This window comes from Mastigoproctus giganteus, chromosome 4 (assembly GCF_048544385.1).
Source record: "Mastigoproctus giganteus isolate SK-2022 chromosome 4, ASM4854438v1, whole genome shotgun sequence".
In the NCBI taxonomy this organism is placed as follows: Eukaryota; Metazoa; Arthropoda; class Arachnida; order Uropygi; family Thelyphonidae; genus Mastigoproctus; species Mastigoproctus giganteus.
Genome location: NC_143578.1, coordinates 122,206,089 through 122,231,740, shown reverse-complemented (window position 1 = coordinate 122,231,740; position 25,652 = coordinate 122,206,089). Strand labels below are relative to the sequence as shown.

At 36.6% G+C, this 25,652-nt stretch overlaps 1 protein-coding gene across 2 annotated transcripts in view; it reads left to right on the top strand.

Annotated features, from left to right (window-relative positions):
* Window positions 1-25,652, top strand: part of LOC150087035 (tetratricopeptide repeat protein 37) — a 702,248-nt gene that overhangs the window by 636,567 nt on the left and 40,029 nt on the right. For both annotated transcript variants that reach the window (XM_090371768.1, XM_090371767.1), the window contains exon 40: window positions 1,986-2,082. In XM_090371768.1, the coding sequence (XP_090227894.1) occupies window positions 1,986-2,069 (84 nt within the window). In that variant the 3' untranslated portion in view covers window positions 2,070-2,082. The remainder of the gene's footprint in view (window positions 1-1,985; window positions 2,083-25,652) is intronic.

Below are 25,652 nucleotides of genomic sequence, written 5' to 3'. Positions count from 1 at the left end.
TCATGAAAATCTATCCACTGGAAGTCCCTCTGTTACGTGAAAATGGGCAGACAGATAGGCGGATGGACAGACAGGACAGTATAGACACTGGGTGCATATATATTTTTAGATGCACTTGCATATATATATATAAATAAATATATGTATGCAAATGCACCTAAAAAAAAGAGGAGTCCACAAAATGTGTCTAAAAATATTTTATTTTGAAAATAAATGCTTGCAAGGTATTTCGCTATAATCATTCAAAGAGAATTTCCTGAACTCGGATTCAAACTTTGGCTCATTATAATAACAATCACACAATTGTTTAAAAATTGCTGTAGTGATCTGAATGGTCTCACAGTCAGCTTCTGCTCATTACAGGAATTCAGCAGGATCTAGAGTGTCTGTTGCATACACCAGTTTTTAAATTAACCTGACAGAAAGTAATCCAGCAAGTTTTCACCTGGTGACCACAGTGGCCTAAGAGCAGTACCACCCCATATTATCCTCTAAAAGTGATGAACAACATCCAGGCATTGTGTGAAATGTTGTGGATGCTCTGTTTTGTGTAACCAACATCTACACTCTAGTTGCAAATATCACATCCTGCACGTATGGGAATTTTATTCCATCCAGTAATGCCTGTTATGTGAAATAAATGATTTCATCTCATGCAGAAGTAGCCCTGAAGAGTATCGAGTTTTTTCCAGACGAACAAGATTACTACTAAGTGTGTGCTGGAGGGAGCTTACTCTCGCACAGTGGTTTTCAACCAGGGAGCCGCGGCACCTTAGGGTTCCAGGGGTGCCACATAATTTGGGTTTAAGTTACTTAAACTTATTTTTTTATATATTTGTTTCATTATAAAAAGGTGTACGATATCTAATTTTGTGATGATGTTTATTTAGTACAATAAAGAATAAAATTATTATATAAGTATATATAATTTGTATTATGAATTGTAATTTTGTTTATGGTTATATTATTATAATAACTATCGTATAACATATTTTTTTAATATTAGATTGAGTAGGGGTGGGTGCCACAAAATAAAATAAATTAGGGTGGTGCCGTTATTAAAAAAAAGGTCAAAAACCACTGCTCTAGCACCTTGTTAAATTTTGGGGATTATCTATGCCCCTTATTAAAAAATCATTTTCATGAAATTTTTAAGTGGGATCCTTAGCTGAAATTCTTCTCAAGCGAACCCCTTTTTAACAAATGACAGCACACCCTTGATACAACTGTTGTTTTTGACGAGTGCACCGAGTGATCGTGTAGTTTATGCAAATATCAGTACCAATTTTTGGGGACATCCATGGATTGTCGTTTACCATTTGAAGAAGTTCAGGTTGCTATTGGAGGCTAGAGGTCACTCTTCACATTGTACAAGGTAAACTTGGACATTTTCCCTCAAATGTCTATCTGTAGCTCAAATGTTATCTGATCTGGCAATGTTCTGCCATGAAAGTTGTTGGTACAAATAACTTGCTTCAATTCCATTTCCTCAAGACTGACCATACACCACAGAATACATATCTGCATAGCTGAATTCGATCACAATTAACAGGAGGCATATAAACCTTACCTTGATCCTTCGTTTATTGGCAACCTTTGAAGACATTGCAAAACAAGCCAGAACACATAAGTTTTATGATTGTGTTGTAAATGTGATGATTCTGTTTTTTGCTTATCTGCATCTGGATATTCCATATCCAAGCTCGGAGATGTTATGTTTATTTTGAACAACTGTTGTGGAATAGATTATACACATTACTTTTCAATAAAGAATTTTTAGCCATGATGTGTTTATAGGACCACTTTTTTTTTTTTTTTTTCCTGCACACTTTCATTTTATTTTCCTGTATATTATTAGTAATCAATACTGTATTAGTAATCAATATTATTAGTAATCAATAATCATTTTATTTCAAGTTTATTATTAGTAATCAATACTGCTAAAAAATTTCATGTCTCTTAATATGTGTTTTTCTCCTTCACAGGAATTACTGACAGAGTATTCAACAGATGAGCATTTACAAAACCTGTATAAAGAGGTTGCTACAACAACCAGAAACTCCATCTGATTCAAAGACTTAGGTGTATAAATCATATTTATTCAAAAATGATTATTAAATAAAATGACTTTTTAAGACCAAAATTTCATTTAATATGAATACTAAGTTTTGCTTTATACAAGAAAACATGTAGTATACTGTTGGGTGGCAATGTAGTAAAATTCCATTACAATGCACTTCTCGGAGATACACAAATTATTTCAAAACATTCATTATTTGTACAAATAAATTGTGCTGCACCTTTCTAACATATATAAGTAGCAATTTCCGTTTTTTTTATTAAAATTTGAACTTTAAAATCAGTAAAATAAATCAAATTATGAAATACATGTACAGTAAGTCAGGTTTTACGTAACTCGGGAATGACTAATAAAATATTGCTACTATATCCCTGATATACCAAAATTACAAAAACCAAATAATATTCTCAGAAAAATGAAGAAAAATAGTTCTATATTTTTCAATTAATTATGTATTTTTTATATATTAGTTATATATTTTTAATTAGTTCAATTAAAAACTTTATCTGGGAACAGCGGTGAAGTAGCCGGAGTGGCACATAAGAAAAGAAAACATAAAAGTAAAAAATGCATGTTATTGTACTGCAAGAACTGATGCGTATTTTTTAGCCTTGGTTATTATAGTTGACTTCATTGATGCCAACCCTTCACCACTTCTCATATTCTGTCTTTGTTCTTTGTCTCTGTCTTTGTTTTAATGTAAAAAAAACTAAATTTACGTATTTTTATTTTGATACCTATGGAAATCCATGAAATTGTTATATAAGTGAAATCTCTCTTTGTTTTTAATCAGATTAATCAGACTACTATATTTGCTTTTAAAAAATATTTTTTGAAATGTGCAGACTGCCTAGATATTGATTTCTTTTCTTGAGAGCAGGGGGGGGGGGCTTTCATTTTATAAGTAGGAAATATTATTTTTCATTCCTTTTCATTCCAAGCTTCCTTTGCAACTGAATTGGTCCTTGAGGTTGTCACAGACATTCTCTCAGATATACCAGACAAGCTGTACTTGCTACCTGGGAGTCTAAAACGCCGATGGAACTGATATTTGGGTGACACTCAAGTCAAGTGTACCAATTTCAGCAAAGTCCGGACGATCTGTGGCAGCCAAATCCTCTGCTGCACCTTCACGATGGTGGGACTGTTAGCAATCCTCGGTATAACCCCCATGCACAGGCACACTGTGGGCGACCACCGAGGTGGTGTGAAACAACGTAAGCAGGGGTCGAGGTGTGGCTCCCACACCAAATGGAGGAATGCTGCCCCTCTGTGTTACCAGGCAATGCTAGGTGGTAGATGACTCTCGTCAACCGGTGCAATACCACCACTTTGCTTATGGAGACTTGAAGTGGTGGAACCCATGTTTAGTCTCCAGAGCTAAGTTCCGGTCAACACTTCCCCATCTCTTCTGTCATGCAGTATAACTGATGATTTTTGAGGTTATGGTGGACATCATGGCGAGATCCAACCTTCCTTAAATTTGGAGGATACAGCTCTAAAATGGTGTTCGCAGGCCAGCCGCTAGTTAGCACACCGGACCGAACCTATTGGTAACTCTTTAGGACGCTTCCAGATCAGCTAGTGTATAATCTTGCTACCTCTACTCTGCCAGATAATGACTGATGGGAGTGAAAGTAGTGTGTATGCCGGGGGCCATTGTTGAGGCCACGTTATGTTAAGGATCTGGGTATATTCTTACGATGTGTAATCCACATCCAAAAATTTCATTTCTTCATACAGAATGCCCCGCCCACACTTTTTCTTACCATTGAATACACCATGAATTGTCAAACTAATAGAGTAAGCTTATCTGTGAAAAGATCTAATTTTCCCAAACACTTCCTAGTTCATTTCACAAATATACGTGGTCTCAATTCTAATCTCAATGATGTCCATTTCCACTTGCAGTCTGCCAAAACCCACATGTACTTTTTCTGACAGAATCTCAGTTGTCGGTTGAATCAACTACTGCTCATCTCAGTTGCCCAATTATTCGATGTATGATTCCTTTTGCCTCAAACGTGGTACTTGTGCATATGTCGGTTCCGATATTCTCTGTCAGAGACTTGGTAATTTGGAATCTCCTCTTTTCAATCTTCTCTGGCTTAAAATCTCTCTAGCCCATTATGTCAAATTCATCTGTTGTCTCTACCATTCTCCCAACTCCACTAATCACTTGGAGCTTTTCAACTTCCTCTCTTTGCAACTTGACTTTCTCCAGTCCAACTTTCCTAACAGTGAGGTAATTTTCCTTGGTGATTTTAATGTTCACACCTCCAGCTGGCTTCTATTTTCTAGTCACACCAACCCAGCTGGTCGAGATGCTGAAGCTTTTGCAATTACTAATGACCTTGCACAGATTGTTCATTTACCTACAAGAATACCGGACAAAACTAACCATACAGACGACACGCTTGATCTTTTTCTCACAAACAACCCTTCTAAGTAAACGGTTGAAGTGAGTGGTCCTCTAGGCACCTCACATTACAACTTGGTGATTGTCTTTTCTCCAATGGAGCCTTTATCTCACGGCTATTCCCAACCTCGTGTTGTTTGGCATTACAAGAATGCAAAATGGGATGACTTGTGAGATTTCTTTCTTTTCTTCTTTCCCTTGGTCAGATTACTGTTTCAAAAATTCTGATCTCAACGTTTGCTCAGATTGTGTCAGTGAAATTATTCTTGTAGGAATGGAATCCTTTATTCCACACTCCAATTTAAAATCTCATCCTTTATCTAACTAAACCTTGGTTTTCCAATGTGCCAAGGCCGTTCAAGAGAAGAATGTTGCATGTCGTAATTGGCTAGTTTCCAATTCTTCAGTTTCATTTTCTGCCTACACCAAAGCTTGCAACAATTGTAAAGCAGTTATTAATCAGTCCAAACTAGATTTTGAACAGGCTAAGAGTAGAAAACTTGCTTCTTTCCCTAATGGTAGCCTAGCATTCTTGTCTCTTGCCAAAAGCTATTGGTTGCAACTTTTGCCCACCTCTGTCAAAACCAGATGGTTCTGTTGTCACTTCAGCCAAGGATAAAGCTGACCTGCTAGCATCCCATTTTTCTTCCAACTCATGTATTAAAGATCTTAGTAAAATACCTCCCGCCATTCCCAACACGCTCCATTCAATGCCTCCTGTGGTCTTCTGTCAAAAGGATGTCAGAAGAATTTTTAACAAATCTTGATGCTAGACAGCTGCAGGTCCTGATGATATATCTCCACTTGTTCTCAAAACTTTCACTCCTGAACATACTCCTGTTCTTTGCCACCTTTTTTCACTTTCTTATTCCAAAGGTGTTTTTCCTTCTGCTTGGAAATTTGTTCATATCCAGCCAGTTCCTAAAAAGGTGAGAAATTCCTCCCATTCAATAATCGTCCCATTGCAATTACTTCTACTCTTTCTAAAGTAATGGAGAAATCAATTAACCACCAACTCTTAAACTACCTAAAAACCTTCATCTGATCAATGATTGCCAGTATGGATTCTGTCAGTGTCGATCCACTGGTGATATTCTGGCTTATGTTGCTCATTTATGGACAAAATCAACGGAAAAGTTTGGTGAAACATAAGCATAAAGGTCTTCTAAACAAGCTTCTATCTTATGGTTTGCCAACTGTTTTTTGTAATTGATTATGCAGTTTTCTCTCTGATTGCTCACTGAGGGTGATGCTAGATGGCTCTCTGTCTTCTAACTTCTCCACTAATGCTGTTGTCCCACAAGGTTCAGTTATTTCCCCACTCTTTTCCTCTTGTATATTAATGACCTTCTTCCGTTGATTGGAAATCATATACATAGTTTTGCCGATGATAGCACATTGCATTCCACTTTCCATTTTAAGAAATCTTGCCCTGCTCAATTACTTCAATTTCTCCAATATCTGCTACCAATTCCTTAAATGCCGATCTCCAGGTAATTCTCCAGTGAGACAAAGTCAACCTTCTAAGTCTTTCAATCCTTCTAAACCTCAGTCTTGTCTTATATCTCGCAAAAAGGATTCTTCTTCTTCTCCTGTGCTTATCTTTGTTGACACTCCGATTTCTAGGAAAGTTGATATATCTCTTTTGGGGATTACCCTGACTTTTAATCTCTCTTGGCAAAAGCACATTACAAATATTGTTTCCTCTGCATCTAAAAAACTTGGTTTTCTATTTTACTCTCGGCTTTACTTTTCTTCCAAACAGCTGCTCACTCTGTATAAATCACAAATCTGCCCTACCGTGGAATATTGTTCCCACATCTGGGGCTGTGTCCCCAAAACCTTTCTCAGGCTTCTAGATTCTATTCAGAAGAGGGCAGTTAGGTTAATTAATGACTCATCTCTGAGTCTCTCCACTTGCTGTCTTATAGACGTACTGTTTCTGCTGCATACCTCTTCTATAGATACTTCCATGGGCAATGTTCTTCTGAATTAGCTTTTATAATTCCCTCTCACTCTTTCAAAACAGTCCGAACATGTGCTGCCACCAGCCAACATCCATTTACTGTCCAACTTCAAACTCACAGAACCAACTTTTCATCTCCCTTGTTTATTCATTCAACTGCCGTTTTCTGGAACAACCTTCCAGGAAATATGTATTTCCTGAAAATTACAGTCTGCAGAACTTCAAGTCTAATGTCAACAAATATTTTCTCTTGTCTTCTCAATGTTCATCCCAAGTACTATAGGTTCTAATACCTCTCGTGTTTGGGGTGTTCATAAAAAAAAAAAAAAAAAAGTCTTAAAAATTGTTCAAAATCATACATTATCAAACAGCACTTCGATTTTCTTCTTGTGAACAAATAAATTACTTCAAATATATACAGCAAAGTCAAGTAGAGAAAAAGCAGTATTATTTTCAAGCATGTGGAGATGCATATGCTGCTATGTTCCCCTGTATTTTCTAATTCAGAAAATAAAGTAGGTTTGTATTTTTAGTTTTGTCCAGTCTGACTTCAATTTTATTACATGATGGAAAAAACATTGATATTACTGACCATTTCACCCCTGCAAAAAAGAAAGTGCCAAAAAGATAAAATTCTTTAGTTATAAATTATGCTAGCGCAATGTCTTTTATTTTTTATAGAACGAATCTTCCTACGAATGTAGCAGATCATGCTTGAAAAAAAGTAATTAGTAATTTTCTTAAATTGGAAGTCGCAAAAAAAGTATGGTTTTGGCAGAACAAAGGCAATGGCTATTTTGAATAAAATGACTTGACATAACTGAAAGTTGTGCAGTGTTTTAAAAATGGATTACTGGTTTTAACTGGTGGCAGCAGTGATATGAATGCCAAGATTTATTAACTGTATCCCATAATTGTAACTAATTTTTTATAATAAATTGCTGGAAATTTGTGAGTAAAGTTATTTTACAAAACAGAATATAGGAGAGTCGGTTCTTTCAGAATATGAAAGCTGTAAGGTACCTATTTCCAGCATAGAATCCATATCAGATTCTGTGCTGGCAATTTGCATGTTCTAGCATACTGGTGGGCAACCTTTTTAAATGGCAGGCCAAATAAAATGTCTGTGAGGTACATGTGGGCCAATTTTTTTTTACCTTTCTATGATTTTTAGGATTATTAAAATGGTGTATAATGAAAAAATTGTCATAAACAGTTTTGTTATTTATTGTAATATTTATACGTACTCATAGATATAATTAATTTTATTAATAAGAAAAACGAAATACAAATTCTTACAAAAATACAATTATAGTATGCAATTATAAAAAAAATTTAATCAAAAATTTATTATAAAGGATAGTTTTCAATATTTGAAAAATTACAAATTCCTTGAAAAAAATTTGCTCCAGTCATGTGCATACTGTCCAGAAACCCACTTGCTAATAGATTAATGTTTTTATCACTTTCAACCTATTCCCTTTAATTATATTGTTTTTAACTTATACATTTTTAATTTAATTTGTATCAGTATTGTTATTTATATAATGCATTATCTTATTTTCTACACTAAATTAGTTTTATCTTGGGCTTTCTGTGTATTTTTCCCTAGTTCACTCCTGATACCACTCCTTACTTATTGACATAAGCAAGGAGTGATGTCGACTGTCATCAAGATAACAAATGGTTATGTAACTTCCTCTCTCTTTGTTTTATGAAATTTGTTCTTAAACCTTACATGGTGTGGTAGCTACACATTCTTACTCAGAATTACATATCCAAGAAATTATTAAATTATTTTAGTATCCTGAACCGGATTTAAGACTGCACCACTCTAATTTATTTTTACTTATTTTATTTATTTATTTTTTTTTTTGTTCCATTACGCAAAAATGTTATCCAAAGGTTGGCCTTAAAAGATATTGGCAGCTTAAATCAGTAATGCAAGCTAGTCTTGCACAGTAACTGGACCTGAGCCCAACCCTCATTGTTCCTACCCACAAAAAAAAAGGATATATTAAGAAAATTTGTTTTAACCTTTTTATACATCAAAAATAATACAAAAATCAATCATTAACAATATTAATAATTGTATTATATATAATACACAAAAATTTAAAGTAAAAACAATTAAAATTATAAAAAATATAATGAAAATAAATTCATAACGTAATAATTTTACATATTTTTTAATAAGTTCCTATTTATTCCGAAAGATGACATTGTTGACAATTTCTAGGTTCAGCTGGTTTTATCTTCAATTGGAAATCCAGCTGCAGAAAAATCTCTTTCATGGGCTACACTGCTTTCAGGGATGGCAAGAATAAAATGGACTCCCTGCTTCATTCTTGGATTTGGGAAAAAAAATCAGAAATTGGTTTTGGAAGTTTCACTGTGATAGAATTTTGGATTTCGTTAGATGGAGATTCGACATTTTCATCACTTGAATCTTCCACGTTAAATAAATCATCTGTTCCTTCCTTCTTTTTCTTTCTGTTGAACCTTTTTATTCTGGTCTTTTAGTGTTTTGTGGTTCACTGACCTACAAACCGCAAAATCTGCAGGTACCTCACCCAGTGCAGAACTCTACTCCAAGCCTTATATCAATTCAGAACACAAATTTTATACACATTCAGATAATAATTTCCCCTGAATTAAAAGGTGTGTAATTTAATTAAATGATAAGTAAACTATAATAGAGAGAGAGAGAGAGAGGGGGGGGATATATTACTAATAATAAGCAAGCTGTTGTTACCCAGGGAAAATAATATTTATGCATTTGTAAGCAATACAGAACTCTTTCTTAATAAGTATGCTGACTTAGTTTTCATTTAAAGTACAATAGAATTGTATCAGTTTCATGAAGTAGGTGTATAAGAAGGTATGTTAGCTATACCTTATTGAGTTCTTTTAATGTCCTAAATCTCATATAAACTTGGACACTTGAAATATACATGTGGATATAGTGTGTGTCTCAAGTATAAAATGATATCAAACAATAGAAATAAAAAGTACACCACATTACTTAGAGAGCTGAAATAGAGTATGATTAACTTTGCATACCATTGCTACTACTACTAGGTATGGTGTAAGAAAGCAAGCTTATATAGCATCAGCCAAAAAAAAAAAAAAAAAAAAACAATACACCCATCTGTACCCACCAAGAATTTGTCTAGTTCTTCCTTGAATTTATTCAATTCATCCACTTCTGTAACAACAACAGATGGAAGCCTATTCCACCAATCAACCATCTGCTAGCTGAAGGTGAGCTTCCACACATCTATCCTGCAACCATCCTTCGTAAAATTGAATTTATGTCCCCTCGTGTGTGTAGGCTTGGAAAGTGGAAGAATACTATTAACATTCAGCTTACTTAATCCATTCAGGGCTTTAAACACCTCAATCAGATTTCCCCTCAGGTGCTTAGTCTCAAGACACTTCAATTTGCACAACTGAAGATTTCTGGATAAAAGCACTCCCCCCCCCCCCCAGCAATCTGATTACCCTTCTCTGCACCCGTTCCAGCAGTTCTACGTGATTCCTAAAATGAGGCCTCCAGACCTGTGCAGTACTCAAGATGCAGCCTAACCATTGCCTTATGCTAGCAAAGTATATCATTGACAAAACCTGATGAGCTGTCCTGGCAGCAAGTCTGCACTGCTCAGAGAATTTCATATCTAACTGCACAATTAACCCCAGGTCTCTTTCATTCTCCACTACCCTGAGTGTAGTACCACAGTTGATAAGTTACTGTGGAGTTATTGCTACCCATGTGCAGTACCTTGCATTTATCAATGTTAATCTTCAACTGTCATTTCTCAGCTCATCGACCCAGTTTTCCTAGTTCCTGTTGAAGTAGCTCACCCTGTCTTATCATCTGCGAACTTAGGGCATGAACTTAAGCTTAATATACCTTCATCAATACCATTGATAAATATTGAAAACAACAATGAACTCTGAGGAACTCCACTAATAACATTAGTCCATGGAGAGCAGTGCTCATTGATAACCACTCTGTCTTCTCCTGCTTAACCATCCCTTTATCCATAGAAATAACTTGCACTTGATGCCAATTTGTACAGCAGTCTTTTATGTGCAACAGTATCAAAAGCTTTCCTAAAATCCAAGTATATAATGTCAAAATTATTTTTTGCACCCAGTTCTTTGGTCACTACATCATAGTAACCTCTCAGATTGGTTAGACAAGACTGCCCCTTTAAAATCCATCCTGTGATTGTATAATTACATGCCTGTCCAGATGGTCCTGCATAATTTCTTTATCCAGTGATTTCATTATTTTCCCTGGAACAGACATTAAGCTAACAGCTCTATAATTATTAATGTCACCTTTTCATCCCCCTGTATGAATTGGGGATATATATTCGCACATCTCTAGTCCACAGGGACCTACCCTGAATCCAAGGATGCTCTCATAATTATGGCTAAGGGTTTAGTTACCTTCTTTACTGCCTCCCTTAATATAATTGGATAGATTCCATCTGGCCTAGGTGCCTTTTTTATGTCCATCCTCAACAGTTTCTCCTCCACTTTCCTTTCAGCTATCACAAAGTCATTTTGCTCATCATTGGAGTTGGATAAACTTCTGGCATCCCCTTCCCTAAAGAAATCCTTATATGCGAATGTAGATGCACAATACATATTCAATATGTCTGCAACCTGAGCAGGGTTATCAACAGTTAACGCATAGACATAAAGTGGCCCAATGTGATTCAACCCTTTCCTTCTACTCTTAATATAAGCATAGATGTCTTTGGTGCTTTTCGTGGTATTCTTTTCCAGAGACCTCTTTTAATTTTCCTTAGCTTCCCTAACATCCTTTGTGACTTGATTGCAGACTAATTTATATCTACTATAGGTTTCCGTAACACCTGATAATTTATATGCATCCCATGCACTGTTCTTCTCTGCCATGTGTCTCAGTAGTTCATCACACATCCATTTTGGTTTAAGCCTTGAATAGTATTTTTTGTTGGCATGAAAAGCTAGTGGCTTTTTTTGATTACTTCCCTGAATAGCACCAGCATTGGTAAAGGCACATGGTGCAAGAAAGCAATCATATGTAGCATCAGACAAAAAAAAAACCTCATTTCACCCATCCACTCGCTCTAAATGTTTGTCTTGTTCGGCCTTGAATCAATTTAGGCTATCAACTTCTACAATGAAAGATGGAAGTTTGTTCCAGCAATCAACCACCCACTGGCTAAAGGCAAACTTACGCACATCTATCCCACAACTGTCTTTCCTTAATTTCTATTTATGCCTTCTCATGCGATTATTCTGAGCAAGTAAAAGAATCCCATCAGCATTAAGCATGCTCAAACCAATCAAGGCTTTATACACCTCAATCAGATCACCTGGCAGGTGCCTTGTCTCCAGACACTGTAATTTGCAAAACTTAAGCCTTTCTTTGTAAGAACAACCCTTTGTTCCATTCACTAATCTTGTTGCCCTTCTCTGCTCGTTCCAGAAGCTCTACATCCTTCTTAAAATGAGGCCTCCAGACATGTATACAGTACTCAAGGCCTAACCATGCCTTACACAAGGGGATAATCACTTTCTTATCCCAGCTAGAGAAATTCCCATATGTAATTTACAAGACACTATGAGCTACTCTTGCAGATCATCTGCACTGCTCAGAAAACTTCATATCTGCCTGCACAGCCCGTCACCACCAAATATGGAGTATGCGGAAAGGCCAGGGAATAACCACCGCATATCCCGGAGCAATATGGCCTTAGTTGCTAATGCTCCTAAAAACCAAATAACAAACAAACAATCTGCCTGCACAATTACCACCAGGCCCTTTTTTTCATTCTCTACCACTGTCAGTGTAATACCACACAGTTGATACGTTACGCTGGGGTTACTGCTTCCCATATGCAGTACTTTACATTTGTCAATGTTAAACTTCAGTTGCCACCTCTCAGCCCATCTGCTCAACTTTTCCAGATCCTGTTTCAGCAGCAGTAACATACTGTCATTAGTGTCATTAACAACCCTGCCGACCTTCGTATCATCTGCAAACTTGGACAGTAAGGCTTATGTACCATCATGAATATCATTAATAAATACAGAAAACAACAATAGACACAACACTGCACCCTGAGGGACTCCACTAATAACATTAGTCCACAAATAGTGGTGTCCATTGATTACCACTCTGTCTTCTCCCACTCAACCATCCCTTTATCCATTGCAGCAATTTGCCTCCAATGCCACACTGCTCCAATTTGTGCAACAGTATCAAAAGCCTTTCTAGGATCCAATTATATATCAAAATTATTCTTGGCATACAGTTCCTTTGTGACCACATCATAGTATCCAATCAAATTGGTTAAACAAGATTTCCCCTTAACAAATCCATGCTGTGTTGGAGCTATAATTGAAGTCTTGTCTAGATGGTCCTGCAGTGCTTCTTTAACAAGTGCCTTCATTAATTTCCCTGGAACAGAAGTTAAACGAACAGATCAGTAATTACTTGTGTTGCCCTTTGATCCTCCTTTGTGAATTGGGGTCACATTTGCACATCTCCAGTCCATGGGTACCTCCCCTGAGTGCAAGGAAGCTCTCATAATTATGGCTAAGGGTTTGCTTACTTCCTTTTCTGCCTCCTTTAATATAACTGGATAGATCCCATCCACACCAGGTGCCTTTCTTATGTTTCTCTTCAACAATTTCTCCTCCAGTTTGCTCTCATTACAAAATCTTATTACAAAATCATCTAGCTCACTGCCAGAGTTTAATTCACTTCTGCCATTCCTCTCCCTGAATACCTCCTCATGTGTGAATGTAGATGCAAAATACTCATTTCATTTTTTAGCTACCTGAGCAGGATCCATCAACAGTTGAACCATCAATATCAAGTGGACCAATCTGATTCATCCCCTTCCTACTAGAGTTTACATAAGCAAAGAACGCTTTGCTGTTTTTCTTTGCATCCATTGCCAAAGATTTATATCTCTCATAGGCTTCTGTGTCACCTGTTAATTTATGTATCCCATGCATTTTTCTTCTCTGCCACATGTCTCATTAGTTCATCTGACATGCATTTAGGCCTAAACCTTGAACAATATTTCTTAGAAATATGAAAAGCTTTGTAACTTTTTCATAAAAAGTTTTTTTATGAAAAGCTTTGTAACTTCCAAGATTAATTCTTTGAATGCTTCCTATTTTGAATGTATTGATAGCATCATCAGTTGGTCCCACCATTTAGAATTTAAACACTGCCTCAGACCACTGTAATCACCTTTCCGAAAGCAAAACCCCTTCCCCTTGCCCCTAATGGTAGTTACCTCTTTGAGTAAATCCCACTTCAGCACACTGTGATCACTGCCACCTAGTGGTTCCTTTATCTGCAGATTCTTAATACTTGAAGATTCACTACTGATAATCAGTTGCTTCCCGAACATGCTGATGTAGAAAACAATCTTCCAATAAATCCACAAAAGCCTTGCTAGTGTGTAAGTGACCAACCCACAAATTCCAGTCAATATCTGGAAAATTAAAATCCTCCATTATAAGCACTCTGATTTACTGGCCCATTCTATTTCTCTGTATAGCTGTTTATTATACTCATCAGAATCATTAGGCCTATAACACACTCCTACTCTCAGTTTTGCTGTCCCAGTGCTTATGTCACACCAGACTGACTCAACACTGCACCTTCCAGCCATGTCAACTGTCTGTACTTCCTTCGATTTTATGTTTCTTAACCAGTAGCCTAACCCCCTCCTCTGTTCCTATCCTGTTTATCCGTCCTATACACATTGTACTCCCCAAATTCCAGTTCTGCATTCCTTATATCTGTGTGACACGATGTGTTTGATATCCCAACAATATCTGCCTTTGATGTTTTGACCAACACCTCAAATTGATCAAATTTATTTAGCCAACTCCTACCATTGGTGTACACGGAAGTATACATGCACCTGTTCTAACACAGTCCATGTATTTACTTGTTCTACAATGACTCCCAGCAGTCTCTGGAATCCCCTGCACCTTGTTTTCCAGTGAGCTGTTCATTCCAATAGAAGCAGTGCAAGAATCACTTTCACCTCTGCCAGAGGCTACTGTTAATCTATTAGTCCGTGTATCCCCCCAAAGCTAGCAGTTTTCCAACCCACCTAACACTGTCTCGATAGCATGAGCAAATATTCTTGCACCTTTTCTATTTAAGTGTATCCCATCCCTGTAGAAGCAATCTCTCCTGTTAACAAGCACAGAGCAGACTGTGAAAAATTCTACCCCTTGAGCCTTGCACAATCTCTCCAGGGCCGAATTGATTGACAAGGCTCTCATCATATACTCCCTCCTATTGTGTCTGGGCAGAATTGCAGACATTTTCAAATTTAACCCTAACTCACAGCTTTTTTTCAACATTGACCTGTACTTGTTGAGTAAATCTGCAGATCTCTTACTCTTAATGTCATTAGTTCCAATGTGTACAACGATATCAACTTTTGTGCCCTTAAAAGATGATATCTGTTCTACGTCATCAACCTTTGCCCCTGGCAGATATACCCTGGTCGTGTTCCACCTATCCTTTTTTGCACAATATGTTTCCCTGACAGTAGAGTCACTGACAATAACTAGTTCCTTTGAGACCAGTGCATTTTGCCTTTGGCGTTGCCGCTGTGTTGCGTGATGTTCAAGTGCAAGCTCTGGTATGGTATTGGTGTGGGCAGCTGAGAGCTTGATCAGCCCCTCAATTTAAATCCTTCGAGGGCATCCACCCTATCCTTCAAACTCTCATATAGGCCTATAACAATGCTGAGTTGGCACCTGATTTCCCCACTCCTTACATCGCACGCACACAAAGGCATTCCCCTTGGCAATATCATGTCCCGTTCCTGATTGCTGCACAAATATCAAACAAGCAAGTACATTTCAAAAGGCTGTGATTCAGAGGACAAAACCTTAGTTAATACAAAACCTTAGATACTGCACTTAGTTAATAGATTCCTAAGTGCAGTGATGCAGATTATGCTATCTAGTTTTACCTTATACCTTACGCTGTCAAGTTCAAGAGATACACTATACTGTAATGATTGCAATGTTAAATTAGTTATATCCTTGCTAAAAAAGTAAAAATTCCTTAGCCAAACACAAAAAATATATGTGCCTAACAAATAATTAGAACCTTCAAGCTACATATTTATCAAATTAAAACATTATTCTTCTGCACTACTCTTTGTGCTACTATTTCACTTTGCTAATATTGAGTTAACATTGACTTTTCTAACATTGAGTTAACCTTATACAGATGATCTTAAACTTTACAAAGTTATCTGTTACAAAGTTACAATCTATGAAGGTCTTCAATACAGACCAATCGTTAGGATGCAGATAATTTTTTAATTTGTTGCAAAAAATTACTGCAACTGACAGTAATTAACTCCAATCCTGTCTTGATTCCCTCTCAATCTAGCTCAACAAAAATAACTTGTTTTTAAACCCAGTGAAATGTAAATTATGTTGCTTCCACCCAAACAATGTAGCTCGACCCCCAGTCTTCACTGATCGTTATATTGGAAATCTGTTATTGCAAGTACTGACACATTCAGGGACTTGGAAGTCTTCACCCTTGTCATATTATTCTCATAAATCAGGTTTCCAAACTTCAGTTTAAGTGTTCTTCAACTTTTAGGAGTGACAAGAGTTATAATTTTTAATCTACAGGCAGTTCCCACAAAAAAGTATACCTTTCACATGAGTGAATTTGATCAAATTCATTAAATGCTTTTGAAATTGTCTTGCCTTTCATTGTTAAACTATGAAGTACTTTGCCATCATTTCAGAATCATTTCTCTTTGCTCTGGATGATAAGACTGTGGGTATCTTTTTGTTTACAATATCATAAACTCTGTTATTGTGTCTCCATATCTTCTCAAACAATTAACTTTCACTATTCCTCACTTGAATTCTCCTCATAAAAGTTTTCTCACTGCCTATCCCTTAGACTTATCATTTACATACTAGTTCTCTGTTCCATTTCCTCAGGTATTAAATAATCACCATGTCGATTTCACACTTAACCCATCTAATTACTTTTTATTCTCTTTCATTAATCCTAATTTTGCTATGTATTTTAATATATTAAACTCTATCATTCTCAGCTTTCTCACGAACATTTATGGTCTGTTGCCCTGTAGGTGACAGGTATGTAATAAAACCAGGTAGAATTTGGTACTGTTCCCTCTTCAGTGTAGTTACCCTTATAGCAATTGGAGTTTGCCAATACTGACTTCATCCTGATTTGGCATTCCACTTTATCCATTGGTGTATTCTGTGGAATTCAAATTAAAATCAGGAACCCCAAGACACACACACAGTGTGAAGTATTATCATGCTAGAACATAAAGTCCAATTGCAATAGAAGTTACTGTGAAACTTTCTAGATAGCATGTTATAACAAACATGAAAGTGACCTTGCCCAGAGGTGCACGTAAATGAGATATTTGATAGTATGAACCAGAACTATAATGCTCGATCGTTCTACGTTGATATCATTATTTGTAAAAGAATAAGAGAAGTTTACCCCAATATGATACGTAGAACACTTCAGTATTATACTCTCCAGAAATTAAAACGAAAACAATTAAAAAATCGAAAATCTTACATTACAGCAAGATATAATTAAAAATCAATTTAAAGCAATTAAAAATTAAGTAAAAAATTAATTTAACGAAAAAATTGTAAAAAGATTTTCCCTCCTGAAGCTGACAACACTTTTCCACCATATGTTGTGAGCATGAAATTTAAATAGGGATTATTTGTCTTCGTGCATGCGTGTAAAAGACCATGAATTGAACATTAACAAAATTCTCATGTAATTTAATTTCGATGGCTTCTGCAATTAATAGTCTCATATAATTATGTTGGACACTAAGTATTTTGGCCTCGTTAAATAAAAAAGTATGTTTTTTATCGGAATGAAAGGCTAATTCTGATGCTGCTGAACAAGAAGCACGAACTGAGGGTGCGCATTGATTAACACAAAAATTCAGAGAAAAGCATGTAGAACCTTGGTAAGACAAGTCACAATCACAGCAAGAAATGTTGTATACCAGGTAATTTATTTGTTTTGCGAATGAAGAAAGGACTAAGTGATTGTTCAGTATAGTTTGTAATTTCCGTATTGGCCTGGCTACAATTTTAAATTCGGTATCTTTAAAGAATCTGTTAAGTTGTTTGTGCCACTGTTCAATGTATGGGACAAAAATCAAGTATTTTTTGATGTTACTATTGTTGGTGGTGTAATTTTTTGTATCCTATCCTTAGCTTGTACCCTAATTCGGTTTATTGTAGCAAGGGGTAACCCATGTTTAAGAATCTGCTGGTTAATATTTGTATTTCTGAGCCCAAAGCAGGTTCCGTCGTTGAATATTTATAAGCATTGAGAAATCAATTAAAGATAATTGATCTTTTTTAGGTGAACAGATGATAGCTGTTATAATGCAGAAGCATACCGGTGTTTGTAGGTTTACGATAGATGTTAAATTGGATTTTATTCGAGTCCTGAGTAAGTGTGAAATTTAGAAAATTTAATGACTACTTAGTATCCGTATTCCCCCTTTCCAACGTAAATTTGAGTCTAGAATGAATATTATTAAACGAGTGTAAAATGTCTTGGATAGTACTACTATCAGTAATAACTAGAACATCATCTAAATACCTTCCATAGTATGTGATACGGGATAGAAAAGGCATCAAATGTATATGATCAATCGTTGAGAGATCTCTGATATTAAGCCGCTCAGACTTAATCCCATTTCTAATGTAAATTCCCTTTCCAATGTAAATTTGAGTCTAGAATGAATATTATTAAATGAATGTAAAATGTCTTGGATAGTTCTACTATCAGTAATAACTAGAACATCATCTAAATACCTTCCATAGTATGTGATACGGGGTAAAAAAGGTGTCAAATGTATACGCTCAATCGTTGAGAGATCTCCGATATTAAGTCGCTCAGACCTAATTCCATTGGCAAACCAAAAATTTGTTTGTATACTTTGTCTCGAAAGGTGATATAGTTGGCTTCAACTAAGAGTTTAATTAAGTGAACAATTTTCTTAATAGGAAGCTTCTTATAATTAATCAGTTTCAAGTTATTATTTAACATATCTAATGTATATTCAACGTTTACATTTGTATATAACGAGGTAACATTTACTGGGAATAAATTATCATTATTGCCAAGTCTACAGAGTTTAAGGTTATTAAATAATGTATCATAATAATTCTTAATCCCAAATTGTATCACCTGTCCGAAGAGTTTCATAATGCTATATACATGTGTGGCCAAGGATGAAAATGCTGAGTTTCTGTAGGGAACAATAGGCCAAATAGGAAATCCGGTCTTATGTAATTTTACCTGACCGAAAAGTGCAGGAATATTGTATGTTCTGGCCTTCAATTCCTTTAACTGAGCCATAGTAATGTAGTCATCATTTTTCCGATATGCGGTTAACGTTTTATTGTATTGATTGACCAAATTGGTAAATAGTGCCAGGTCTACTTCAAGATAAGTGGATGTACCTGATACAACTGACTCTAACTTATTAATATAATCAGGTTTATCGAGTATTACCACTGTATCTCCTTTATCAGCTCTCTGAATAATAATGTCTTTATTTTCCCGAAGTTCACATAAACCTGAACTGTCATGTGTATTCAATTTAGGAAGTTGCGTTTCTTTTATGTTATTCACCATTTGGTTATCTTGTTGAATAAATAAATCTTTTTGTGGAACACTACAAAGTCCAAATTTAATATCAGTTACGCACTTTTTTTTAGGTAGTTTTCAAGGTGTTAAATTGTAATTTAATCCTTTGGATAAAAGTGAAATCTGGTCCTGTAACCTGTTGATATGTCGGTTCATTGAATATTTGGCAAGGGGATGTTCACAAACCAGTTGAAGTATTCTGCAGTAGACCATTGTGCGTATGTGGGGGGGGGGGGTCATCACCCAACTTGTATGCATTTGGTCGCAAGCTCGTGACAATATGTTTGAACTTGTGTGAATTTGTCTTGACACTCCCGATAATACATTCAATTTGTTAACATGTGTTTTTTATTTCTGAGGCCTGTGCTTCACATTGCAAATCTATGGAGGTCTTCAATACAGACTAATCGTTAGGATGCAGATGTTTTTTTTTAATTTATCGCAAAGTTTCCTAACTTGGAAAAGGTAATTTTGTTTATTAGAATACCGAGATCTTAAGGCAAGTTTAACTATATTATGTGATGTGACAAGTGCTAGTTGCTTAACAACCGAAATTTTATGATTTAAATTGACCCTGGCAAACTTCAGAACAATGTTGTTTTGAAGGCAATATTTTAGAAAAGAAATATGGTAACTTTGGGCCGAGTATCTTAGTGTTAATCTAATGTAATTTTGCCCCAAGCTGTTCAAAAAATCCCCCATAATTGTGTGTGTCGATAGGTTATACCTGGAAAATTCTACGTTCTGGAGAGTATGGAAGTGTTCTATGTATCATATTGAGGTAAACTTCTGTTATTCTTTTAAAATAAATGAGATATATAATTTGTGGACATGCAATATGCCATTAAGATATAAACAACATTCAGTGTGCCCTCTACCCCTCCTCTGGATTTCAAGGTTTAAATTGTTCTGGTAAAAATATTTGCCTGATTTATAAAGCTTGTTGCACTTGCAGATTTGCTTTCCCACAAAGAGAACTCACCTTGTTGTTCAAGGAGAAAATATCTGCAGCATAAAAAATCATTATATCCACTGAGTCAGTTTGAGTGAAAATAAACTGGAGTCCTGAACAGTATTTCACAAAAAAAAGAGTCATGTACAATTAGTTTTAGCAATCAGTCTTTATAATGATCGGAAAATCATATACAGGTCTACACACAACTTGCATACATTCCATTCCCAGTGAATCGTAGAATCCCATTATGATTGCTGTTATGTCAAAGGCCAGTATAATTTCTTAGCTTTAAGATTTGGCATGAAACTATTTCCCTTTATAAGTTACTAGGCCTAATCAGTAAGTGGTACTACTAATAAACATACCCCAGGCAAAACTATGATTTTAGTTAAATAATAAACTAATGAGCAATGCAAAACTGAAATTCTCAATTATTCATCTCTCCTAGCACTAAAATATTACAAGTAACATTCTTAATGTAAAATAGAGTGGCTTTTATGAAATTGCCATACCATCCATATATGTCATTCTTTCTACTTCAACAAAGATTTTTCTCTCTCATTTCTGGAAAATTCTAATGCTCAAACTAAAATTAACGTCATCAACTCAAATAAGGATTACAAGTGAGGATTACAAGTGAGGGGCCCATCAAGCTCTCAGCTGCCCACACCAATGCCAGAGCTTGCACTTGGTCATCGCGGAACACAGCGGCAACCCCCAAGGCAGAATGCGCTGGTCCCAAAGGAACTAGTAGTTGTTGGTGACTCTATTGTCAGGGAAACGGGAAACATGCTTTGTAAAAAGGATAGGTGGAATAGGACCAGGGTATGTCTGCCAGGGGCAAACGTTGATGACGTTGTAGAGCGGATATCATCTTTTAAGGGCACAAAAGGTGATATAGTTGTACACGTTGGCACTAATGACATTAAGAGTAGGAGACCGGCGGAATTACTTGACAAGTACAGGTCACTGATGAAAAAAAGCCGTGAATTAGGGTTGAAATTGAAAGTGTCTGCAATTCTGCCCAGACACGATAGGAGGGAGTATATGATGAGAGCCCTGTCAATCAATTCGGCCCTGGAAAGATTGTGCAGGGCTCAAGGGGTAGAATTTTTTTCAGCCTGGTCTGTACTTGTTAACAGGAGAGACTGCTTCTACAGGGATGGGATACACTTAAATAGAAAGGGTGCAAGAATGTTTGCTGATGCTATCGAGGCAATGTTAGGTGGGTCGGAAAACTGCTAGATTGGGAGGATACAAGGACTAATAGATTAACAGTAGCCACTGGCAGAGGTGAAAGTGATTCTTGCACTGCTTCTATTGGAATGAGCCGCAGCCTGGAAAATAAGATGCAGGATATTTCAGAGACTGCTGGGAATCATTGGGGTACAAGTAAACACATGGGTTGTGTTAGGGTAGCTAAGAAAAAGAACAGGTGCATGTATACTTGTGTGTACACCAATGCTAGGAGTTTAGTAAATAAATTTGATGAATTTGAGGTATTGCTCAAAACATCAAAGGCAGATATTGTGGGGATTTCAGAGACGTGGTGTCACACAGATATAAGAAATGCAGAACTGGAATTTGGGGAGTACAATGTCTACAGAAAGGATAGACAGGATAGGAAGGGAGGAGGGGTTATGCTATTAGTTAAAAAACACATAAAATCCAAGGAAGTGAAGCCAGTCGACATCGCTGGACAGTGCAGTGTCAAGTCAGTTTGGTGTGACATAAGCATTGGGAGATCAAAATTGAGAGTAGGAGTGTGCTATAGGCCTAATGACTCTGATGAGTATAATAAGAAACTGTTCGGAGAAATAGAGTGGGCCAGTAAATCAGAGAGTCTTATAATGGGGGATTTTAATTTCCCAGATATTGACTGGAATTTGGGGGCTGGTCACTCACACAGTAGCAAGGCTTTTGTGGATTTATTGGATGATTGTTTTCTACATCAGCATGTTCGGGAGGCAACTAGAGGGAGTAATACTCTTGATTTGATTATCAGTAGTGATTCTTCATGCATTAAGAATCTGCAGATAAATGAACCACTTGGTGGCAGTGATCACAGTGTGCTGAAGTGGGAGTTACTCAAAGAGGTAACTACCATTAGGGGTAAAGGGAAGGGGTATTGCTTTCGTAAAGGCGACTACAATGGACTGAGACAGTATTTAAATTCTATACAGTGGGATCAACTGATGATATTGCCAACAGCAAATTCAAAATGGGAAGCATTCAAAGAACTTATCGTGGAAGCTACTAGGCTTTACATACCAACTAAGAAATATTGTTCAAGGTTTAGGCCTAAATGGTTGTCAGATGAACTAATGAGGCATATGGCAGAGAAGAAAAATGCATGGGATACATACAAATTAACACGTGACACGGACGCCTATGATAGATACAAGTTGATCTGTAACCAAGTTACAAAGGAGGTTAGGCAGGCGAAGGCAGATTACGAGAGATCCTTGGCAAGGGATGCGAAGAAAAACAGCAAAGAGTTCTTTACTTATGTAAACTCTAGAAGGAAGGGGATGAATCAGATTGGTCCACTTGAGATCGATGGGTCAACTGTTGATGACCCTGCTCGGGTAGCTAACAAACTAAATGAATATTTTGCATCGACATTCAAACATGAGGAGTTATTCAGCGAGGGGAATGCCAGAGGTGTATTCAACTCTAGCAGTAAGCTAGAGAATCTTGTAATAACTGAGAGCAAAGTGGAGGAGAAATTGTTGAAGATAAACACAAGAAAGGCACCTGGGGTGGATGGGATCTATCCAGTTATATTAAAGGAGGCAGCAAAGGAGGTAAGCAAACCCTTAGCCATAATTATGAGAGCTTCCTTGGACTCAGGGGAGGTACCCATTGACTGGAGATGTGCAAATGTGACCCCAATTCACAAAGGGGGATCAAAGGCTGACACAAGTAATTATAGACCTGTGAGTTTAACTTCTGTTCCCGGAAAATTAATGGAGGCACTGGTGAAAGAAGCACTGCAGGATCATCTAGACAAGACTTCAGTTATAGCTAGGACACAGCATGGTTTTGTTAAGGGGAAGTCTTGCCTGACCAATTTGATTGGATACTATGATGCAGTCACAAAAGAACTGGATGCAGGGAATAACTTTGATATTATATACTTGGATCTTAGAAAGGCTTTTGATACTGTTGCACATGGAAGACTGCTGCACAAATTGGAGCAGTGTGGCATTGGAGGCAAGTTGCTGCTATGGATAAAGGGGTGGTTGAGGGGGAGAAGACAGAGAGTGGTAATCAATGGACACTGCTCATCGTGGACTAATGTTATTAGTGGAGTCCCTCAGGGTTCAGTATTGGGGCCTTTATTGTTTTCTGTATTTATAAATGATATTGATGATGGTATATCAGGCTTAATGTCCAAGTTTGCAGACGATACGAAGGTTGGCAGGGTTGTCAAGGACACTACTGACACTATGCTGCTGCAACAGGATTTGGAAAGGTTGAGCAGATGGGCTTCGAGGTGGCAAATGAAGTTTAACATTGACAAATGTAAAGTACTACATATGGGAAACAGCAACCCCAGAGCAACGTATCAACTCTGTGGCACTACACTGACAGTGGTAGAGAATGAAAGGGACCTGGGGGTGGTGGTGCAGGCAGATATGAAGTTCTCTGAGCAGTGCAGACGAGCTGCAAGAGTAGCTCATGGTGTATTGTCAATGATATATAGGAATTTTTCTAGCAGGGATAAGGAGGTGATTATTCCCTTGTATAAGGCAATGGTCAGGCCACACCTAGAGTACTGTATACAGGCCTGGAGGCCTCATTTCAGGAAGGATGTAGAGCTGCTGGAACGAGTACAGAGAAGGGCAACTAGATTGGTGAATGGGACAAAGGGGTTCTCTTACGAAGAAAGGCTTAAGTTTTGCAAATTACAGTGTCTGGAAACTAGGCACCAGCGGGGTGATCTGATAGAGGTGTACAAAGCCTTGAATGGTTTGAGCATGCTCAATGCTGATGGGATTCTTCCTCTAGCTCAGAAAAATCACCTGAGAGGGCATAAATTCAAATTGAGGAAAGACAGATGTAGGATAGATGTGCGGAAATTTGCCTTTAGCCAGCGGGTGGTTGGTGGGTGGAACAGACTTCCATCCCTTGTCGTGGAAGTTGATAGCCTAAATAAGTTTAAGGCTCAGCTGGACAGGTATTTCGAACGAACAGAGGGGTGAAGTGGAAGTGGTTATTTTTATTTATTTATGTTACTTTTTTTTTTTTTTTTTTTTTGGCTGATGCTGCATAAGCTTGCTTTCTTGCATCAAATGCCTCTACTAATGCTAATGCTAATGCTAATAAATAGCATACTTACTTTATTGCCTGGCACTTAATGAATAAAAAGTCAGAAATACTCTTTTTGGTGAAACCTCAAGCTTCAATTTAAATTCATCACAGTTAAATATGGTAAAACCTACCTCTTCCAAATTTAATTGAAACATTACCTAAATTACTTTTATAATATTAAAAAAATATCAGTATGGAGGTGCAGTACATTTAACACTTTGCCTCATTTAAAAAACACACATCCACCAGAAATGAAACATTTTTGGAAACCACTCATCCACAGATATTAAAAATTAACTAAGCAAAGAAGGTCTAAAAGCCATTACATTTGGTTAAAGCATCTCCAAAAGCTTTTTAAGCTTTTGAAGAAGGTGCTATGTACCATTCGAAGTTTTTCAATGATTCCCGTAGTGTAAAGAGGGCTGCTTGCCCATCAAAGATAATGATTCAGTCACTTGTGTTCACACTTAGTTCAGGGCTGAAACTATAAGGAAATTTGCTAGTGAAACTGGTGTTTCTTATGGGACATACCAATTTTAACACAAGATTTGGGAATACAACTTATTACAAGCCAAGTTTTTTCCTTGCATCCTCACTAATGATTACAGAGAGTAGAGTGAATTCATAGGACATTTGTTGTCATTCTGTACTGGAATGGTCAGTGATCTGTGGCAAATGCTCAATGCTGTTCAAAAAACAACCGTAAAAGTGGGCATCAATTTGCCCTTGCAAATTGATGCCCACTTTTATGGTTGTGAAATGCTACAAAAACGAAAATACCCAATCTTGTCTAATTTTATGCTGCTGATCACCATTGGGGTCTCATATTATCAAGTTACTGTACATCAGGGATAGTCAATAAGTTGTTCATGGCTTTAATTTCGGTTGATCACGACAAATTTTAAATATATTTAAAAATACATTAGTCAAAATCTATTTATAGTGAGAAATATGTTTCTGAAATTATTATTATTATTACAAATTTTAAATACATTTAAAAATACATCTATTTATTACATCTATTAAAAATCTATTTATATGTTTCTGAAATTATTATTATTATCTATCTATACATTAAAAACGTTTTCCTCCTATTGATATTTATTTGAGCCAATGGGAAAAGAGGGCAAGGCAATTACGTCACTACAAATGCAATTGATTATTGAC